General features: G+C 40.2%; 1 protein-coding gene and 1 long non-coding RNA gene across 8 annotated transcripts; both read left to right on the plus strand.

Moving 5' to 3' along the window:
- Nucleotides 1-1,351: 1,351 nt before the first annotated feature.
- LOC130429450 (uncharacterized) lies at nucleotides 1,352-7,470 on the plus strand. Of its 3 annotated transcripts, XR_008907609.1 has the most exons (4): nucleotides 1,352-1,613; nucleotides 2,387-6,077; nucleotides 6,177-6,249; nucleotides 6,883-7,470. It is a non-coding gene; the product is annotated as an uncharacterized LOC130429450 (long non-coding RNA). The 3 variants fall into 3 exon arrangements; XR_008907610.1 differs by having other exon boundaries at nucleotides 1,365-6,077; nucleotides 6,180-6,249; XR_008907608.1 differs by having other exon boundaries at nucleotides 1,370-6,077.
- A 5,251-nt stretch (nucleotides 7,471-12,721) lies between these two features.
- Nucleotides 12,722-17,095, plus strand: LOC130430350 (uncharacterized). 5 transcript variants are annotated; one of them, XM_056759422.1, is made up of 9 exons: nucleotides 12,724-13,066; nucleotides 14,954-15,019; nucleotides 15,196-15,258; nucleotides 15,397-15,459; nucleotides 15,598-15,660; nucleotides 15,898-15,960; nucleotides 16,075-16,115; nucleotides 16,401-16,454; nucleotides 16,728-17,095. In XM_056759422.1, the coding sequence occupies exons 1-9, from the start codon at nucleotides 12,910-12,912 to the stop codon at nucleotides 16,884-16,886; spliced, it is 729 nt and encodes a 242-aa protein (XP_056615400.1). In that variant the 5' UTR covers nucleotides 12,724-12,909; the 3' UTR covers nucleotides 16,887-17,095. The 5 variants fall into 5 exon arrangements, with proteins under 5 accessions (XP_056615401.1, XP_056615404.1, XP_056615405.1 ...); XM_056759423.1 differs by lacking the exon at nucleotides 16,401-16,454 and having other exon boundaries at nucleotides 12,722-13,066; XM_056759426.1 differs by lacking the exon at nucleotides 15,598-15,660 and having other exon boundaries at nucleotides 12,723-13,066.
- Nucleotides 17,096-20,211: the final 3,116 nt, after the last annotated feature.

Here is a 20,211-nt window from a genome sequence, read left to right on the forward strand (position 1 = left end):
ATTATGCACCTGCTTTTACTTCACCTCAGGTCAAAAGGATTGGTCAACTCAAACCCCACAAACGACACGTAGTAACCTTCATCAATGCCTTTGTTTGTCATTGCTCAGCCTTCTCCTCTTTCATCCATTCATCCTTTGCGGGCAGTAACCAGTTGCCTTTTTGCTCCGGTCCCCCCCCCCCCCCCTCTGCCCGGCCGTATCTGGTCCCACAGGTAAATCAGAGATGCCCAGGCATACCCTGTCCAGGAAAGGCCCAGGATCGGTTTTCGGCCTACCTGAAAAGATCCTTTTAAAACTACAAGAACATTGCTCCCTACTTTGAACAATGGCAGACCTTTTCAGACTGTTTATGCCTTTCAGAAGCCCTTTACATGCCTCTTGACTCTTCACCGTAGATACAGTATTCTGCGCATAAAACAAATGAAAAATTACCACGAAAGAACAAAAAGACTTCGATTTTTTAATATTCAGTTTACAAACAAATATTAACGTCCACAAAGTTCAGGTGTGTATGTTACCCTGTACCTCTCTATGCAATATCTATCCATAAAAAAAATATATGTTTAAATTTTTCATACAAAATTGAAATGTCCTGCAGTGTGATACATTTTACTTATTGTATACAAATGTAATTATAAGGAATAGTTATTAAAAGGCTTTCTAAAAAAGTATGCTTAACACGTTTTAGCATACTGTTGGCCCAAATGACGAGGATTTGGCATAATCTGTCCCGAGAGCAGTGGCGGCCGGTCAATAGGGGGCGCTGGGGCTCCGCTCCCTTAAAGCTATCCAGAGAAGAAATCGACTTTAATATGGCAACAAGAGCTTTTAGAAGACCCTGATGTTATGTAGGTTATTAGAGTTTCATTTGTATTTTACTTTGTGTCTTATTTGTATTTATTACTCAGTAATTTGATGTATTCTTTCTAAATGTATAATTATTTTGTTTTATTTGTGCTCTTGTCTTTCTTAGAAATTGTATTGTCAAATTTTGTATGCCTTATTGTAATTGCTTCTGAAGCATAATAAAAAATAAAAAATATATATAGAAAATATGGCAACAATAAGTTAAATGTATTTTTCAAATTAATAACGAGATAAATTAGTTTAGTCGAACTATTCCACTGTTAGTTATATTATCATTTATTAAAAAATAAAAAATAAAAACTGTATTTAAAGAAACGAATGTTTATTTAGGTGCGTACATTGTCGAAAGCATGTGATTTGAGGCTGAGTTCTAATTGGCTTGTTTCAAATCGTCCTTGGTGCGCAGCACTCTGCGCCCTAAACCCTCCCACTCTTGTTGTAAGCGAATCAATATTGTTTTTATATTTTTGGGCTCATGTGATTGGACCGTTCTCAACGCGTCTCATTACCGCTCAGCAGCAGATTGTCATTTGACTGACAGGTACTGATTAATGTAGAAGCAAGCGAAATTATCTCGAGATGAAAGAAAAATCGGTTTTATCTTTACAAGAAAACCCGTTTAAAATGCGTTCGGATGAAGATAAAAAACGGCTCAATGAGTTTGGACCAGATCGACTCAACTTGCAAATTCAGCTGCAGTCAAGTGATCGCGGTCGATGTTACACTCGGTGTAAGCTGGATGCGATGTAAGTGAAGCCTTTTATTGATTTTCCCTGTTTGCTGTTTCTAAGTCCAGGCACCGAGAAAACAACAGGGGTTTTCGATTAAAACATCTCTCTGATAAGTGCAAGCGGCATGAAAGTATCCGCCGCAGCCATCTTGACAACGCTGTGAGGCTCCACATATGAAAGATTGCGGTAGGAGCGCGGGACGACACATTTCAAATAAAATCGAGCTCGCACTCTTTCATTTGTAAGTGTTTTAACGGTTGCATAGTAACCATCTCAGATTGGCCCTCAAACTATATCAGGACTTTATGATGTGGATTTTTTTAATAAAAGTCCCCTCAATATCCTATATGTACTGTTTTTTTCTCTATGTTCAGATAAAAATAAACTACCTGTTTCTTAAAAGTGATTTCACCTCCGAATCATTGTACACCATCTCAGATTGGCACTCAAATAGTATCAGGACTTTATGATGTGGATTTTTTTAATAAAAGTCCCCTCAATATCCTATATATACTGTTTTTTTTCTCTATGTTCAGGTAGGGATTTAAAATAAACTACCTGTTTCTTAAAAGTGATTTCACCTCAGAATCATAGTACACCATCTCAGATTGGCACTCAAACAACATCAGAATATGTTTTTAAATAACCCCCTCTCTTCTTGTTGCTCATTAAAACATTCAGACAGTTTAATGACAATTGTATTGGTTTCAAAGACATTCAAAAGAGCATAGCCTGCAATTCCAGCTCTGTGCTCTTGCTCATTTCAATTCTTTTTTCTTAAATCCCAGACACTGTTCATGGAACCACCTGTCACAACAGTCACATTGAATCTAGAGTGAAAGGTAAAATTTCAATGAAATAAATATCTTCAGATTACAAGTTAATTTATTTAATTTTATTAATTTATCCTTCAAATTCCACCAAATGTTATTGATTCACCCTAATTGTATTTGAAAACTAAACACTAAAGACATGTTTTGTCTTTGTACAGTCCATTGTATTATTTTAATAGCAAATGTTCTTCAAAATATCTGTTTTTTTGGTTCTGCAGAAGAAAAGCAAGTCAAAGGTTTGAATGACATAGTAAGTCAATTATAAAAATACCTCTAATTTTGAGTGAACTACCGATTAAGATTTCTTTTGTATTGTGTACTTTTACTTTAACACTAGGTATACTTTGTCAAGAGTCCAATAATTTCCGTTAATCTCAATCTCTCCTAATCTCTGTAATTGATTTTTGCTTCTCATGGCATAATTTATATCTCCAGCCATGAGTTAATGCAAACATCTGGATTAATCATTGCAGCTGTCAAACTACTCTCCCATTGTTCAACACTCCCATTTACCTTCTCCCCTGCCTCATAGATAACTTGCTGTGTAATTTATTTTACAACTACCTTTTGTTTAGAAAAAGCCATCTTTACCACTGTAATTGTGTTTGTGATGCCTGTTGTTCATATATTTGCTATTTCTGTGACCTTCACAGAATGCATAAAGGCTTCTTGATTTTGTCCAGGTAAAGGCATGCATTGCCCTATAATTACATTTTCGATTTTTATTCAATACTATTGCTTTTGGTTCAATAATAAAAACAAGATATTGCACTCTGACACATAATAATGATTATAAACCACCTTTGTGCCAGAAGCTGTCTGTAACTTATATGTGAATTAAATTTTCCAGACAAGCTTCAGTGCTGATAGAGATATTACACTAACCAATGTGTAGAAGAATTTAGCCAAAAAGGTCAAAATAAATTGTATTGTTAATTATTACTCTATCAGATTTCCTGAGTTGTATTTACTGTTTTTTAATGTTTAATTGCCTTTGCTATAACCTGGACATATTGATTAGCCCAGCCCACAACTTATTGTGTTGTCTGGTATGTAATTTGCTCTAAATTTTGACATTCTTTAAATTTTTCTTATTTAAATTAATACTAGACAGCAAGGTGATCATAATGAATAGTTGTTTTGTATGAAGATTAGTTAAAAATGATTTTCTTCAACAATCAAGTTTTGTTAAAACTACTTTAGGATACACTCTTTAAAAAACAGGTGCTTCAAAAGGTAATTAAATGTCATAGAAAGATTTTTGTGGAACCAAAAGGTTATTCTGTTTCGCAAAAGGTTCTTTTGTGGCGAAACTAGGTTCCTCAGATTATAAAAAGTAAGAAACAGATTGTTCTTGAAGAACCTTTAACTGAATGGTTCTTTGGGGAACAACACATGGTTCTTCTGTTGTATCGCTGTGAACAACCTTTAAAGCACTTTTTTTTTATGAGTGTATTGCTGACAAAGCTACATTTGGTTATCATTGCACCATAGCACATACAATCACTTCCTTAATAAACCTGATGATTCCAGTGTCTGGGCAGCCATTACTCCTCTTTCAATTGCCATTTCTTTTTTTGAAGTCCTAAAGCTTATAACTGAGACAGCTGGAAAGGCCTTCATCACTTCCGTTGCAATCTAAACAAGCACCAACATTCAATTCATTAGATACAGCTGTGGAAAAAACTAAGAGACAATTCCAAATGGTCATTTGTATAATGTCGAAAAAATCCACAGGCAAAACAAAGTTAAGAAAAAAAAATACACGTAATGTAGAGACAACATCTATTAGCAAACCAACTTAAAATTAAATTATATTTCACATATTACTCTGCATTACTTCACATACCATGGTGACAGTGACGCCACAGCTACTGCCATCCTGTTGGGTTGGATGGGTCAGCTCTCCTCCTTTCCATTTTATGTTCTGCCACTCTGTTTTCCCATGGTACTCTCTTCTTATTGTAAGGTACCTGCTGAATGTGATTTGTTATGTTAGTTATTGAAATTGATATAAAGATCACAGGAAAAAATAGGTACATTTGATACAAATTATAAAATATCGAGGCGTAAAGAGTGAATAATAAGCAGACAAAATTTCACATCCTATTTAAGATTAAACATAAAAAGTAATATAATAATAATATGATTTTAGTGGATAATTAATTTCCCCCAAAATATGTGTTCGCTGCAAAATCGTGGACAGACAATATTTCATAGCTTGTATAACTGTTTGATATTTGTCAATATCAGTTTCATTAAATATGCTAAATTATATAAAAAATATTCTGGATCAGCATTAAAGCATCTGAAGAGGTGTAGAGAATGGTACATCAAGTATGCACAGTCCTGACACATTTTGACTGTCAATACTTCTGTTAAACAAAACTGATAAATTAACAAATACCTGAAGTTTTTTGCAGAACACCTGGATTCAGCTTTCTCTTTGGAACTCTTTGATGGGTTGACCACATAAACGGTATGGTTCAAAGCATTTATGAACTGAAATCAAACATTGAAACATAATAAAAATCATTTTATTTGATACAAAAAAAATGTTCTTAAATATATGCAGTTAATATAAAAAAGAATCATCTACTCACCAGAAACTTCCAGTGGACATGGGAAGTATTAACATCAGAAATTCCTGATATTGTTTGAGTACCAATCTGAGATGGTGTATTACTAGATGAAATCCCTTTCAAGAAACAGGTAGTTTATTCTTGTTTTTTATCTGAACATAGAGAAAAAACAGTCTATATAGGATATTGAGGGGAGTTTGATTAAAAAAACGCCTAGCAACCACCCAGAACGCCACACAAACTTCGAAAACCGTGCAGAACGAGCTGTTGGACTGTATGTTGGCTGTTATATGGGAACACATAATCCAAGAAGCACAAAGCAGCGATTTTCTATCAATCCAGGCCGACGAGACCACAGATGTTGCCACAGTACATATCGCAACGTACAGGAGAGGTTTTTTGCTTTTATTCATCTGCATTCAACTACAGCTGATTCCGTCGCTACAGGACTCAAAGAGCATCTTGCTGTCATCCTTCCGGAGTATCAGACGAGTAAACTCATCTCCCAAGCGTATGATGGAGCCAGCGTGATGAGGGGTGCCAATGCAGGTGTTCAAAGGAAGATTCAAGATGTGTACCCAAATGTCCATTACATCCACTGCTATTCGAATCAACTCAATTTAATAATGCAAAAGGCCACTTCTCACATACCCAAAGTTAGATTTTTTTTTTCTGACCTTGGGTGATCTGGAAAAAAGGCTGGCAAATCCTCCAAGCGCACAAATGTACTTGATAAAGTTGTTGCCCATAGACTACCAGCATCGAGCAGTGTTAGATGGAACCTTCACAGCTGTGCCATCAATACAGTGTTTGAGCACAGAGAGGGCCTCATTCGCTGTTTTGAAACTATTTGAGACTCGGGTAACTTTGACCCTGTTTCCACCAGAGAGGCAGGAGGCTTTGCCATGCTGCTGGATGATCAGGATTTAAAAAATATCTGCACCGTTTCCACATCATCATGCCACATGTGGACATCTCTATGCCAAACTCCAGCAGAAGGTTATAGATTCAGTTCACATTAAGGGGAGCATCCAGCAGTTCCAGCAGGACATACAGAAGATCAGGTAGCAGCTGCGTTCCTCCTTTTGTATTTGTTATCATTATTATTGTTATTAGTCATACAATTCTTAATCCTTTGTCAATCCTTCTCTGGTTAACCAAAGCAGTGAAGGAGCTTCTCAACCGAAGAGGCGGCGGTCGACCAGTCCAGAAGTCCATGAACGGATTGCATCAGAAGTGAGTTTATTGCAGTCCTTGTTACTCTGCAGTGTTTCTTGAAAAATATATCAAAGGAAGCCATCAAAAAGAAAGTAAAAAATATTAACATCAAGTTAAATGGCATTGTTTCATTTACCTTCTTTGGTTACTGAATGTGTTCTCTTGTCTTTGAGTTTATACATTTTTGCTTAAGTACTGTAGCAAAGAGTAGATCCTTTGATATTGGGCTTTATTAAACTTAATGAAACTATACTACATTTATTTGCAATGCATATTTTACTACAAGTCGATCTATTTAACCATTTCCATAGTCTTTAAATTGTGATCTAAATAGGTTTGTTATTCTTAGGTTTCCTCTAGTGGGAAAAGTTAGTATTACGGCCTTCATATTCGCTGAATCTGATTGACATGAAAATGGCTGATATTTTAAAAATTGCTATTAGCGCCCTAAGCATCAGAAGTTCATGAAACTTGACATGTTGTCTCAGAATGTCTAGTCCATATGTATGAAGTTTGGATAAATCAGGGATTCAAACACTGAAATTGGTCTCCGTCTCTCTATAACATAAAACTGATCATTTTAAATGTTGCAGTTGAAATTGACATTTTGTCATCACTACATCATTTTTGTATTTGTCCCTCACTCTGTAGGTTTGTGGCACCATACTCCAACACACCATGGAACGGTTCTGCTTCACAAGCCACCTCATCAGTGCCACCTTGCTGCAAGCAGACAGGTTTGAACCGTACACCGTGGCGTTTCCTGAAGATGCACTGAGTAGGACTTTGAAGGCCTATCCAGTGTTCAATGGGAGTAAGCTCAAGACAGAGCTTAGTCTCATCCACGGCAAGGAAGATTTCAGAACCTGTTGTCGTGCTGTGGACCTACTCCAGCTGCTTAAGGAGAACAATCTTGAAGAAGTCTTTTCAGAGACTGTCACTCTCCTAAAGATCCTCATCACCACACCCATGACCACAGCAGAGTCTGAGAGTTGTTTGAAAAGACTTAAGACTTTTCTTAGAAATAGCATGACCCAGGAGAGGCTAAATGCATTGGCCATGCTGTCAATGGAGAGGAGAGTGGTGACTGAGATAATTGACTTTAACCAGAAGGTCATTGAGAAATGTGCAAGTCTGAAAGAAAGGAGAGCAAAATCTCTTTCCAAATCGTGTTACTGCTATAATGATTAGGTAAAAGTTTTTTTTAATGATTACCTTGATTACTTCATTACTGATAATAAACCCACATTCAATCAAATTCACTGATTCATAGTACATTTATTTGCATGCATTGACTGTAATAATGATACATCGCCTGATTAATGGCTATACATACATATATATATATATATATATATATATATATATATAATGATGGCTTTATAGTCTGAAAGTTTGATTTTCAGTATGTTTGCGCCCCCTCAAAATTTTTTATCACCAGCCACTGCTCCAGATGAAAGATTGAGTGACCCGTGTGTCGGAAAAAAGTCACGGAGATCCCATCTTTGCTACAGAGCTCGAGTTTGGCTTAACCTTGACAATGCCCTTCTTAAACTTAGCTTTTAATAATGTAGATGTGTATATCTTTACAGACAACCCATGCATTCATATTGTAAAATGCTAATCTATTTACGAATGATATCTTTTAAACATCAATATGTGTCAAACTTTATCTATTGGCCTACAATATGAGGTTTTAGGCCAGTTTGGTATAGGAGACGATGCAGTTCACTAGAATGACCAGTAGATATCGACAAAGTCCATCCTTTACATGTTTTTTAACCTATGAAGAGTTTGGATCCAAAGTGAGAACTCCGTCCAGGACCGATTCTAGGCTTTCAGTTTAAGTCAGACACAGGATAATTGGAGAATAAATGCGATAATGACCGGGAAATAATCTATAGGTGAATGAGTGATGTGAATAAGAACCGGTGAGAGGGAAAGCCTGACTGGGAAACACGAGGGCGGGTGAATGATGATGATGACACCGAGCAAATGGCGAGCTGTCAAAACAACGTGCACATGTGCTCGACAAAAAACAAATGCACACACGCAATCCAGACAAAGTCAAATGATAAAAAAATTGAAATATAATTACATGGAGCCAGTCTGTATGACAGGTAAAGAATATAAGGAAAGTGTAAAAGCAAGAACTTGAGCAGAGACAATCAAGTTGACCAATCAGAAAGCTGTATTTAACTAGCATTACTAGAAGCACAGGACAAACATTTAAGCCCAGCGTTTTTCATCACCAGCATGGGCCTAGGAAATCTCAAAACAATTCTTGTTCATTTTTAACTCAACAAAGTTAAGTGAAAGTGAAAAGTGAATGTGATCTATTTGTCAGATATGGTGACCCATATCCGAAATATACCTCTGCTTTTAACCCATCCAGAGAGTAGTGAACACACGCACAGCAAGTGGTGAACACACATACACCCAGAGAAGTGGGCAGCTATTGCTGCAGCGCCCGGGGAGCAAGTAGGGGTTAGGTGCCTTGCTCAAGGGCACCTCAATCGTTACCCTCCGGACCTGAGGATCGAAAGCCATTACATAACAGACAATGGTAGCCCAATTTTCCCCCATGATTCAGCATTGATCTGGTTCAGTCGGAACTCAGAAATGGCACAGGAAGAATACAAGGTTCTCTGTGATAAACTCTTCACCTATAACGAATGGACTTGCCTTTGAAAGGCATTCATATAATTATTGCAGAATATATGGACAGTTGAAGGGATTTTGAAAGAAGGGATGCCGACTTCTTTCTCATTATCGTCCTGAAATCTACTAAATCTGTCGCTAATTGTTTCACAAGTCACAACTCTTGCTGTTGTCAAACTAAACCATTTAAGAATAAACTGAAGACAAAACAGGCAAAAGAAAAATGGCATAAAAATGTTGGCAATTGCAATCTCCAAATGTTCTGTTTTTATTATCTTCAGGGATCTTCTTTTGTGTTATGCAGTAGAAAGAAAGTCAAACAGGTTTGGAATGACCTGAAGGTGAATAAATTATGAATGAAACTAACTGTCTGTCATTTTTCCTTCAGATAATAAAGATAAATAAACTCCAGCTGGTCAAACGGCTAAATGTTAGCGATTAAACCTGGGCCAAGACTGCCGAGCACTTCACTCCCGTCCTCACAACAAAGGTATAAACACAACTCTCTCACATCTTAACAGATCTGTCAGGATTTGACCGTGTATGTGCTTATACCCATAATCACATTTCCTCACAGGATTCAGAGGATGTATCGCATATGATTGAGTTGACCGACCAATGGAAAGAGAACCTAACCACCTTCATGGAGAACCTCCGAAAGACTGAAAGCAGTCAACCCGAGACCATCCAATCTGTTCGAGCTCATGTTGTCAAGTGGCAGAAGTTCTGTGACGACCAGATCAGTGAACGAATTCCTGTTTTATTTTTTTACATTCTTCAATGTTTTATTCACTCTGTTTTTTTATCATAGAAAAGGAGCCCTGATATGGAAACCGTTAGATCTTCAGAGGAGAAACTGTCTTATGACCTGAAACAATGGTCAACAGTTAGTTAACAATGCTAATTGTTTTATTTTCTGGGTTTCTATTAATTCTATTACTTTCCACTTTAAGTAAGTAAAAATAAGTTAATCCCTATCTCTGTTAAACCCTAGGTGTTAACACAACAATGTGCAAACAATGCAACAAAAATGCAAACAAACCTACAAGAGTCCTGGATTGAGGTTTGTCTTCGGTTTTCTTTAGGAGAGACCCGGCTTTAGATGGAGGCCCACCTAAAGGTCAAGAGGCCATGGGAGAGCTGTCTAAAACCATCACTGAGCTTCACAAGCAGATGAGAATCCGCATCAATAGTGAAAGTGGTAATATGCAGGACTTTCCACATATAGTCAAGTCTTGATTCTTAAATTAATGACTGTGTTTTGGTTCTTCATGCAGGTATGCATGCAACAGTAATGTCACTTAGTGGGAATACAGAGTTCTGGTCCAGAAGACTAAAATCCCAGAGTGGACCTGAACGGCATCCTTCAAGAGATTGGGTGAAGATGGAGGAAGCTCTTGGTAGCTTGATAAATCTGTTTGAAGATGCCGTTTTGCTGGTGGACAGTACATAACTTGAACAGTCCAGGGCCAAGAAAATAGAAAAACAAGACAGTTGAATTACAAAATTTTAAGTCCATACAAGTATTGTACATATTTGACTAAATCATGTGTTGAAATAATCCATAGTTTTTTTATGGTTTGTAGAGCTTCTATTTGAAATGGATGTTCCTGATTGAACTATTATGTTTCTTTTGGCCTTCTGGGTCTGTGAATGGATGGAAATCGCTGATGTCCTGAATACATTGAACAACACTTGTGCTCCCAAGAAAACATATTTGACGTTGAAGACATGAGGCTTCAGGAGGATGTTTGAGACTGGCCTTACCTGCATTACGTAATGATCCATTCATTTCATTAGATGACCTTAGGTTGCCAGGTAAATTCAATTCACTCCAAACTGATTCGCTGGATGGTGGACCTTCTGCTTGTTATGGTGCAACTGGTAGATTCGGATGACCAGGCATCTCTTCCATCGCCTGAATTGAACATCAGAGTCGACATGTCTGCTGGGAAGCTGGATAAAGATGCCAGAATCATCTCCGAGAAACTGGATAACCTTTCCAAATACATCACAAGGTAACATTTCCAAACCCAACATAAGCTGAGGATTCTGGTCATCTTTAGATTGCAGTTCATGGTTTGACATCCTAAATATTAGTTTTTACTAAATGTCATGCTGTTCAAACCCCAAATGTATTTGTTTATTTATTATATATATTTAATTTATTACAAATCTCTTTTTAATCATAAAATGTAATATTTCAATACGTTTGTATTTAATTTGGTTTAATTTTAGTTCATATGCTGTAAGGACCCTTGAAATCAATGGCTTGAGTGAAACTTCTTTTTAAGTTTTAATGTCTAAAAAACAAAGAAAGGCAAGATTTATGACCAGTTGCACTATTGCAAACACTTTCCTTAAAATTGTAGCTTTGGGTTATAGTCTTTTAGTCTCATGATGCTATTAGTTCAGTGCCGACAAAGATCAAACCACAAGTCTGTTCTCAGGTGATACGTTTAATTACAGCAATTTACAGATGAGCTTGTTGTGTCTCCTCACACAGAGAATGCCCAGGAAGCCTTCAGTGCTTTAGAAACAGTGCGATCTCTTCAGCACACATATTTTGACTATAATGACATCTGTAGATTTTCTTTAGGCTATTTAAGCTGTATTTTGTAGAGAGGTGGAAGCTCGATCATTCACTGCAGAAGTAGGGGTTCTGAAAGCCGCAGAAGAACTGCAGGATGACAAGATCCATGATCTGGAGAAACAATTACAGGCTCGGCCCAAGATGGAGAACAAATGTAAGTGTTAAACAACCACTAAAATAAATTACACATAGCAGTATCATACAGTATTTATTGTATGTTTGAAATGTGTTTACCATTTTTTATGTTTACGTCAACATTTCAAAATGAATATGTCCCGCCCTTATTTACATTTTAAGAAAATAAGTTCTTCAACAGAGGTCTCAAGAAATGGTGCAGGTTAACGACTCTTTGACCTGCAGATGGGGCATCAAGGACAAATAAGAGATGTTAGAAAAATTCAGATGATGCTTAAGATAAATGTTTCTTTGTTTTTAAGAACTGATCCATCTCTGTAGTATCTCTGTGACGGTTCATTTGCAATTGGAGGAGTCTGCGTGTAAGTCTAACAAGTCATTACAGGGACTAACATCCCACCCACACATGTTTAGTGAGGGATGCTGAATGCAACAGTGTTATTTTAATGTAACACGAACTTAAAACAAACCTTTGTGGTGTTTGCAACTCTTTAGATAATGGTCTGTTGTCTATAGTTTTTTTACATAGATCATCTTAGATAGGCTAATGTAAAGAATGTCGTGTGAAATTAAGACCTGCTGGGTAAAAGAGTGTCTATGTAAGTCTGTATACTTTACAATTTTTTTTTATATTTACATGGTCAATACTTATGATTGTTGAGATAAATAGAAATAAAATGTTGCGGATGTTAAAGTTTTAGTTGTCATCTGTTGTTTGTGTATTTTATTCACTTAGTTTATAGTGTTTCAGTGATGTTTTAATAATGCAAAAAAATGTTTTACCAATGACTACAAATTTTCAACTTGATTGTTTAAAACTGTAATTGCATAAAAATAATAAAACTTAAAAATTTTCAGACGCAAGTGACGTTATAACCTTTAGCCTAACACCTGGTTATCAAGGTTACCATTAACTAAAGAAGTCGTGTTTGTTTTTATTTATTGCAGAAATCTGGTTATTTTTTATGAGGAAATCGTGTACAGAAACAAATTACAGACATAAACTGTTAGTTAAGCGACCTGATGTGTTCAGATAATAGTATTTTATTTTTGAGTGAACTGTCCCTTTAAATTTAGCTTGAAGGTCAGGCGTCCTATTTCGTAGCATGTGATTGTGACGTAATTCGCCGGAAGCCTTTTGAAGCCTCTTTTGTTTGTCTGCAGGCATTTCATTTTCAGTTTGCTTTGCCCTGTGATAGAAGATTTACTTTACCCTGTGATAGAAGATTTACTTTACCCTGTGATAGAAGATTTACTTTACCCTGTGATAGAAGATTTACTTTAAAGCAATGAGTCGTTGGCGAAAAAAGAAAGATCATCGTTTCTTAAACGAGTTCTTGGAAACGACACGGGCACTAGCCAAGTGTTGCTCGCTTCAAGTCCCAATTATATCGCAAAGGGAATATCCACACATTCCAGACGACTCCTTGTTTTTGCAACGAGCAGGTAAAACATATTTAGTTGATATAGTTAAAACGTTAACCCTCCTATTATCCTAGGGGTCAATTTGACCCCATTCAATGTTTAACGTTTCTAAACACATAGTTGAAATCTCTTTTTTTTTGCTTGAGAATTAATGACTTTTCCTAGTGGAATCTGAATTTTCGCGAGAACTTTGATATTTTGCGTGCCATGGGCAAGGGAAAATTAAATTATTGCGAGAACTATGATATTTCCTGTGCCATGAGTGGGTGAAAATCTAAATTATTGCGAGAACGTTTACATTTCCTGTGGTATGGGGCAGGGGAATACATATAAAAGCTTGGACAGAAGACTTCTAAACCATTTGTTTTTGTGCTCTGTGGATACTCTCTTTATGCACTCAATTCAAATATGGCCTCTAAGCAAAGGTATTCTGTCAATGAGGTTTGGTCACAGGTTTTTGGCAGTGAAAGTGACATAGAGGAGAATGTGTCTGAGATTGATGATAATGTTGAGGAGGACCCTGATCATGAGTCATCCTCCTTAGATGAGAATGAGACTCCTAGTGTTGACCCTCCAGTTGTCTCTGAACCACCTTCAGACACATTACCTTCCAAAAATGGAAAGTTATTATGATCCCGCTCCCCACTTGGACGTCAGTGTAGACTCATCAAAATGGTTTCAGGGCCCACCAGATAGGCTGTCAGCCATATACAAGATATAAAATCAGCATTTGAGCTGTTCATTACACCATCAAATGAAAGGGATATACTTGAAATGACAAACTTGGAGAGAAGGAAGGTGTATGGGGACAGCTGGAAAGAGCTTGATGTGACTGACTTGCAAGCCTACATTGGGTTGCTCATTTTGGCAGGAGTGTACAATTCAAAAGGAGTATCAACAACAAGCCTTTGGAACGCCGACACTGGAAGGTCAATATTTCCAACCACAATGTCCCTAAATACATTCCATGCGTTCTCCCGTGTTATACGCTTTGATGACAAAGAAACAAGACAGGGCTGATGAGAGCGTGACAAACTCGCAGCAATACGGGATGTATGGGGCAAGTGGGTCAAGCGATTACCCTTTCTTTATAATCCAGGCCCCCACATCACTGTGGATGAATGTCTGGTTCATCTCTGGTTCATTTCTGTCCTAACAGAAATGATTCCAAGACCAGCAACACTTGTGAGAAATGCAAAAAATACGTCTGCAAGGACAAACTTTATGCACATCATGTGCAAATGATAAAAGGCTAAAATGTTCCGGCGGGTGGGCTGTTCATATTGGTGTTCAAATGCTGTTCATAAGATTTTTGTATGCTGTCAAACTCATATATTCATACCAAAAAGCAAATACGTTTGCATAAAACAATTACTGACACAATGCTCAAATGTACTTTTTTTTTTTTTTATGTGTTTTATATGTTCATTCATTCTCCCTTGTTAATGAATTATTATGTGTTCCTTAATTATGTGATAATATTAATGATGTTCTGTTTTAGAAATAATAAATTGACCACAAACATAATGCATGTTACACTACTTGCAATAGGTATTTTGGATGTACAAGGGGTGCGGAGTGGTGGCGGTGAGGTGTTGCGGGTTTATTTAAAGGTCTTTTTAAGGACTCACCAAAGATATATATTACCTGACACAAACCTTTTAGAAAAAAGTCCCATTCTGTAGGTTTAAATTGCTGGGGTCAAATTGACCCCAGTGGGTAAAATATGTTAACAGATTTTAGGGTAACAGGAGGGTTAAAGAAAATAAGCCACCTCGTAAAATTACGTTTTTGCGGTGAAGTTTTGTTGTTGGTTAATTTCAGTTATACACTGCAATGTATCGTATAATAAATATAAACAACGGCGTCCAATTAGTATGTTTTCTACTTGCCTTAATATTTCTATAGCTGAAGTTTGGGGACCCCACGAAAACATCAAGAATGTGTCTTCAAACGATGACGTCTTCGTCAAAGGTAAATAAACACAATTTATACGTTATACTGTATGTGGCAAATGCCAGCTCTGCACGGCTATGTATAATGCATCTTAACAACGATGTGTGTTTATCCTTTTTTTCAGTTAATATTTTCATCAATATTATGTATTATGTATACCAAATGCATAATGGTCTCTTTTTTCAAATCTGTAGCACACGAAAGCGTTGAATCTTTGTTCGACCAGGAGATTTCTTCAGATGATATTTTTGTAACAGGTGAGGCTAATCTTTATATATGGATTATGTCAATTCTGCAGAGAAATGTATGATATATTTAAACAGAGATGTTTTTCAATATGTGGCTAATGTCAGTCATACAGCAATGTATAAGGGTCTCTTTTTTCAAATCTGTAGCACGCGAAAGCCTTGAATCTTTGTTCGACCAGGATGTTTCTCCAGATGATATTTTTGTAACAGGTGAGGCTAATCTTTATATATGGATTATGTCAATTCTGCAGAGAAATGTATGATATATTTAAACAGAGACGTTTTTCAATATGTGGCTAATGTCAGTCATTCTGCAATGTATAAGGGTCTCTTTTTTCAAATCTGTAGCACGCGAAAGCCTTGAATCTTTGTTCGACCAGGATGTTTCTCCAGATGATATTTTTGTAGCAGGTGAGGCTAATCTTTATAAATGGCTAATGTCAATTCTGCAGAGAAATGTATAATATATTTAAACAGAGACGTTTTTCAATATGTGTCTAATGTCAATTTTGCACAACAATGATTAGCAGACATCGAGAAGGTGTCTTTAGACTGTGACGTATTTGACACAGGTAAAAAAAATTTCACTGTGGCACTGTCCGATACAGACCAATATACATAAGCCATGTTTCTTTTTCATATCTATAGCACATCAAAACATCGAATCGCTGAAAAATGAGTCGGGGTCAATAGATGAGGTGTTTGCAACAGGTGAGAATCATCTTTACATGTGGCAAATGTCAATTCTGCATAGTAATGTATAATATATAAACAGTAAGAACTTTGTCCCTTAATCATCTTTGATTTTTATTATTACATTTATAGAAAAAATAAGCCGGGAACCGAACAGACAATGTGCTGTGGAGGTACGTGTATTTAATTTCCTAAATTTTAAAATTAACGCTTAAATGTTATTGTATTTTTACTCATGCCAACATTTAAGAATTTTCAGTTTTATCACTATACATAAAGACTTTAGTAAAATGATTTGAAAAAAATCAAAACAGTCACAACAATCTTACCCACCCAAGTCAGATGAATAGATTATTGCAAAAGTAATAACATCAGGAATGTGAGATGTGAATAATTTTTATATGTACTGCACAGTCATTGTTCATTGTATTAACAATTTGGTTTTCTTTATGGATTAGTGGCCAGGATGTTACATCCGCCCACCAGTATACATTAATTTAGACCCTCCCAGGGTAAGACATGTTTTATATTTCTAATTCATTTAAAAATATGGATACTTCAAATGTATAGCTTGCATCTGAACAGAAAGCATTTTAATTTACATTTATTGACTTTGGAAACGTGTTCTGGCACTCACTGTATAAATCATACTTTGTATTGTATTATATGCATGATCTCAGACGCTAAGTAACTGTAACACGTTACATGAATCAATGCAGGTGTACAAGAGTATTTCCTTTCTACAATATTCTCATATTCAATATTCTCTTGTATTCTTGTCCAAGATGATCTCTCGGAGTACCCAAACAAGCGAGTGTCAGCTTCATATCAGTGAAGAGCCGAAAAAGAAAAGGAGAAGAAAGGCCATCAAGGCCTTCTTCAAAAAAAAGTGGAAGGCGTTAAAACGCACATTCACACGGTGCACAGGGGACTCCGATTCATAGATGGAAATTTACTTTATTGAATTTGTTTGTAAAACACAGAAAAGAAAAACAAAGCAGGATCTACGACGATGAGCAGCGGATCGTCCCTACCTGCAGCAACTTTCCCCTGGGCGTCTCGGCAGTTCCGGAGGTGTTAGAGATTTTTCTAAAAGTCCTTTTCAGGACTGACTGAGCATTCTCCAGCGCGGCATGTCCCGCTGTTCTCTTGGGTGCGGCACCCTCATCGAGGAGGGGGATGGACACGATCGCTGCGTTAGGCGTCTGGGCGTTCAGCACGCTGAAGCAGCGTTCGTTGACGCATCTTACCCGCACTGCGGGCAGATTGTCATTCAGAAGTTGCGGTCACGGGTGGCTGTCTTCCTACGGGAAACAGCCACCATTTCGTTTGCTACCCAGGCCGTGACAACGGTGGCTATGGCCCCGAAGTCCGCCTGTGTTAGCAGCGTTAGTGATGTTCGCTCTTTTGAACATTCCCCAACCGGCGGTGGCATACCGTCCGGACCCTCAGGCACGCACTCGGAAACGATGCGTGACGTAGATGAGATGTCGCTCGCAGCATCGGAGGGAGACTGGCATCCAACTCTGGCGAATCCGAGCTCCCCCCCGTGGGGTCGAGCTCAGGATGAAGCAGAAGTGATGTCAACCATGCTAACCCGGGAAAGCGTGGTTCCTGGGGTCGGAGCGCGGTGAAGACCGCGCCAACCCCAGGTGCCATGTTTTTCCCCGGAGGTGCATGAGGAGCTGTGTAAAACTTGGAACGCTCCACCCACGGACCGTTCCAGTGAAACCAGCTCCTGCTCCCTTACTTCCCTCGTTGGTGGGGGCAGCCGGAGGCTACGTCGAGATTACCCGGGGGGAACGGCGCCTGCGCTGCACCTGTGCCGCGGGCGGCTACCTCCTGTGGGGAATTGGCCACGCCTACCGTCCAAGGCATGTAGGACTTCGGCATCACTGGTGCCGAGGCCTTGCACTGCCGCGGGCCAGGCTGCCTCCTCTCTCTATGCCATGGCCATCCTGCAGGCCAGGGCGTTAGGAGAGCTCCACGGGGGTAAGGCCGACCTGGGTATAATGCAGGATCTCCGTGCTACCACTGATGGCGCTCTACGGGCGACCAATGTGGCGGCACGGGCTCTGGGTCGGACGATGTCCACGGTAGTGGTCCAGGAGAGACACCCCCGGCTGAACCTTGTGTAGACGTATGACACCGAGAAAGTCAACTTTCTTGGTGCGTCTGTCTCGCAGTGGGGTTGTTGGTAACATCTTCATGGACTGTCTTTTTTGACGGTAAAGAAGCAGACAGTGGTGGATAGCCACATTTTACCACGCTGCGACTCAACCGCCCAGAGGCCTCAGAGATCTTGCGTGATGTATGCTTCCCGGCAGCACAGGACCCCTTCGACATCGGCTCCAGTTCCTTTGACCCCACAGACGGCACCCCGGGCGCGGAGGTCGAAGGGGAAACCTCCACCCCGTCAGCAATCTTCTCGAGGGAGGTGACACTGACGGGAAGAGGTCGCCACCTTTCTGTCAAAATAGGTATCGAGTTCGTCCCTTAAAACCAAGATGTTTTGTGGGTCACGACTCGCACTTCATCGTTCCCAAGAAAGACGGCGGGTCGCACCATAGGTCTGCGTGCCCTGAACAAAGCACCTTCAAGTTCTCAGGACTGACTGAGCATTCTCCAGCGCGGCATGTCCCGCTGTTCTCTTGGGTGAGGCACCCTCATCGAGGAGGGGGATGGACACGATCGCTGCATTAGGCGTCTGGGCGTCCAGCACGCTGAAGCAGCGTTCGCTGACACATCTTACCCGCACTGCGGGCAGATTGTCTTTCAGAAGTTGCGGTCACGGGTGGCTGTCTTCCTACGGGAAACAGCCACCATTTCGTTTGCTACCCGGGCCGTGACAACGGTGGCTATGGCCCCGAAGTCCGCCTGTGTTAGCAGCGTTAGTGATGTTCGCTCTTTTCAACATTCCCCAACCGGCGGTGGCATACCGTCCGGACCCTCAGGCACGCACTCGGAAACGATGCGTGACGTAGATGAGATGTCACTCGCAGCATCGGAGGGAGACTGGCATCCAACTCTGGCGAATCCGAGCTCCCCCCCGTGGGGTCGAGCTCAGGATGAAGCAGAAGTGATGTCAACCATGCTAACCCGGGAAAGCGTGGTTCCTGGGGTCGGAGCGCGGTGAAGACCGCGCCAACCCCAGGTGCCATGTTTTTTCCCCGGAGGTGCATGAGGAGCTGTGTAAAACTTGGAACGCTCCACTCACGGACCGTTCCAGTGAAACCAGCTCCGGCTCCCTTACTTCCCTCGTTGGTGGGGGCAGCCGGAGGCTACGTCGAGATTACCCGGGGGGAACGGCGCCTGCGCTGCACCTGTGCCGCGGGCGGCTACCTCCTGTGGGGAATTGGCCACGCCCACCGTCCAAGGCATGTAGGACTTCGGCATCACTGGTGCCGAGGCCTTGCGCTGCCGCGGGCCAGGCTGCCTCCTCTCTCTATTTCATGGCCATCCTTCAGGCCAGGGCGTTAGGAGAGCTCCACGGGGGTAAGGCCGACCTGGGTATAATGCAGGATCTCCGTGCTACCACTGATGGCGCTCTACGGGCGACCAATGTGGCGGCACGGGCTCTGGGTCGGACGATGTCCACGGTAGTGGTCCAGGAGAGACACCCCCGGCTGAACCTTGTGTAGACGTATGACACCGAGAAAGTCAACTTTCTTGGTGCGTCTGTCTCGCAGTGGGGTTGTTGGTAACATCGTCATGGACTGTCTTTTTTGACGGTAAAGAAGCAGACAGTGGTGGATAGCCACATTTTACCACGCTGCGACTCAACCGCCCAGAGGCCTCAGAGATCTTGCGTGATGTATGCTTCCCGGCAGCACAGGACCCCTTCGACATCGGCTCCAGTTCCTTTGACCCCACAGACGGCACCTCGGGCGCGGAGGTCGAAGGGGAAACCTCCACCCCGTCAGCAATCTTCTCGAGGGAGGTGACACTGACGGGAAGAGGTCGCCACCTTTCTGTCAAAATAGGTATCGAGTTCGTCCCTTAAAACCAAGATGTTTTGTGGGTCACGACTCGCACTTCATCGTTCCCAAGAAAGACGGCGGGTCGCACCATAGGTCTGCGTGCCCTGAACAAAGCACCTTCAAGTTCTCAGGACTGACTGAGCATTCTCCAGCGCGGCATGTCCCGCTGTTCTCTTGGGTGAGGCACCCTCATCGAGGAGGGGGATGGACACGATCGCTGCATTAGGCGTCTGGGCGTCCAGCACGCTGAAGCAGCGTTCGCTGACACATCTTACCCGCACTGCGGGCA

Source organism: Triplophysa dalaica, chromosome 10 (assembly GCF_015846415.1).
Source record: "Triplophysa dalaica isolate WHDGS20190420 chromosome 10, ASM1584641v1, whole genome shotgun sequence".
Lineage (NCBI taxonomy): Eukaryota > Metazoa > Chordata > Actinopteri > Cypriniformes > Nemacheilidae > Triplophysa > Triplophysa dalaica.

Excerpts from the sequence above, each read along its gene's own strand:
- LOC130430350 (XM_056759422.1), top strand. The coding sequence starts at position 12,910 with ATGAGTCGTTGGCGAAAAAAGAAAGATCATCGTTTCTTAAACGAGTTC. Across the intron at positions 15,020-15,195 it reads CGATGACGTCTTCGTCAAAG|CACACGAAAGCGTTGAATCT; the intron begins GTAAATAAACAC and ends TCAAATCTGTAG. Across the intron at positions 15,661-15,897 it reads AGATGATATTTTTGTAGCAG|CACATCAAAACATCGAATCG; the intron begins GTGAGGCTAATC and ends TCATATCTATAG.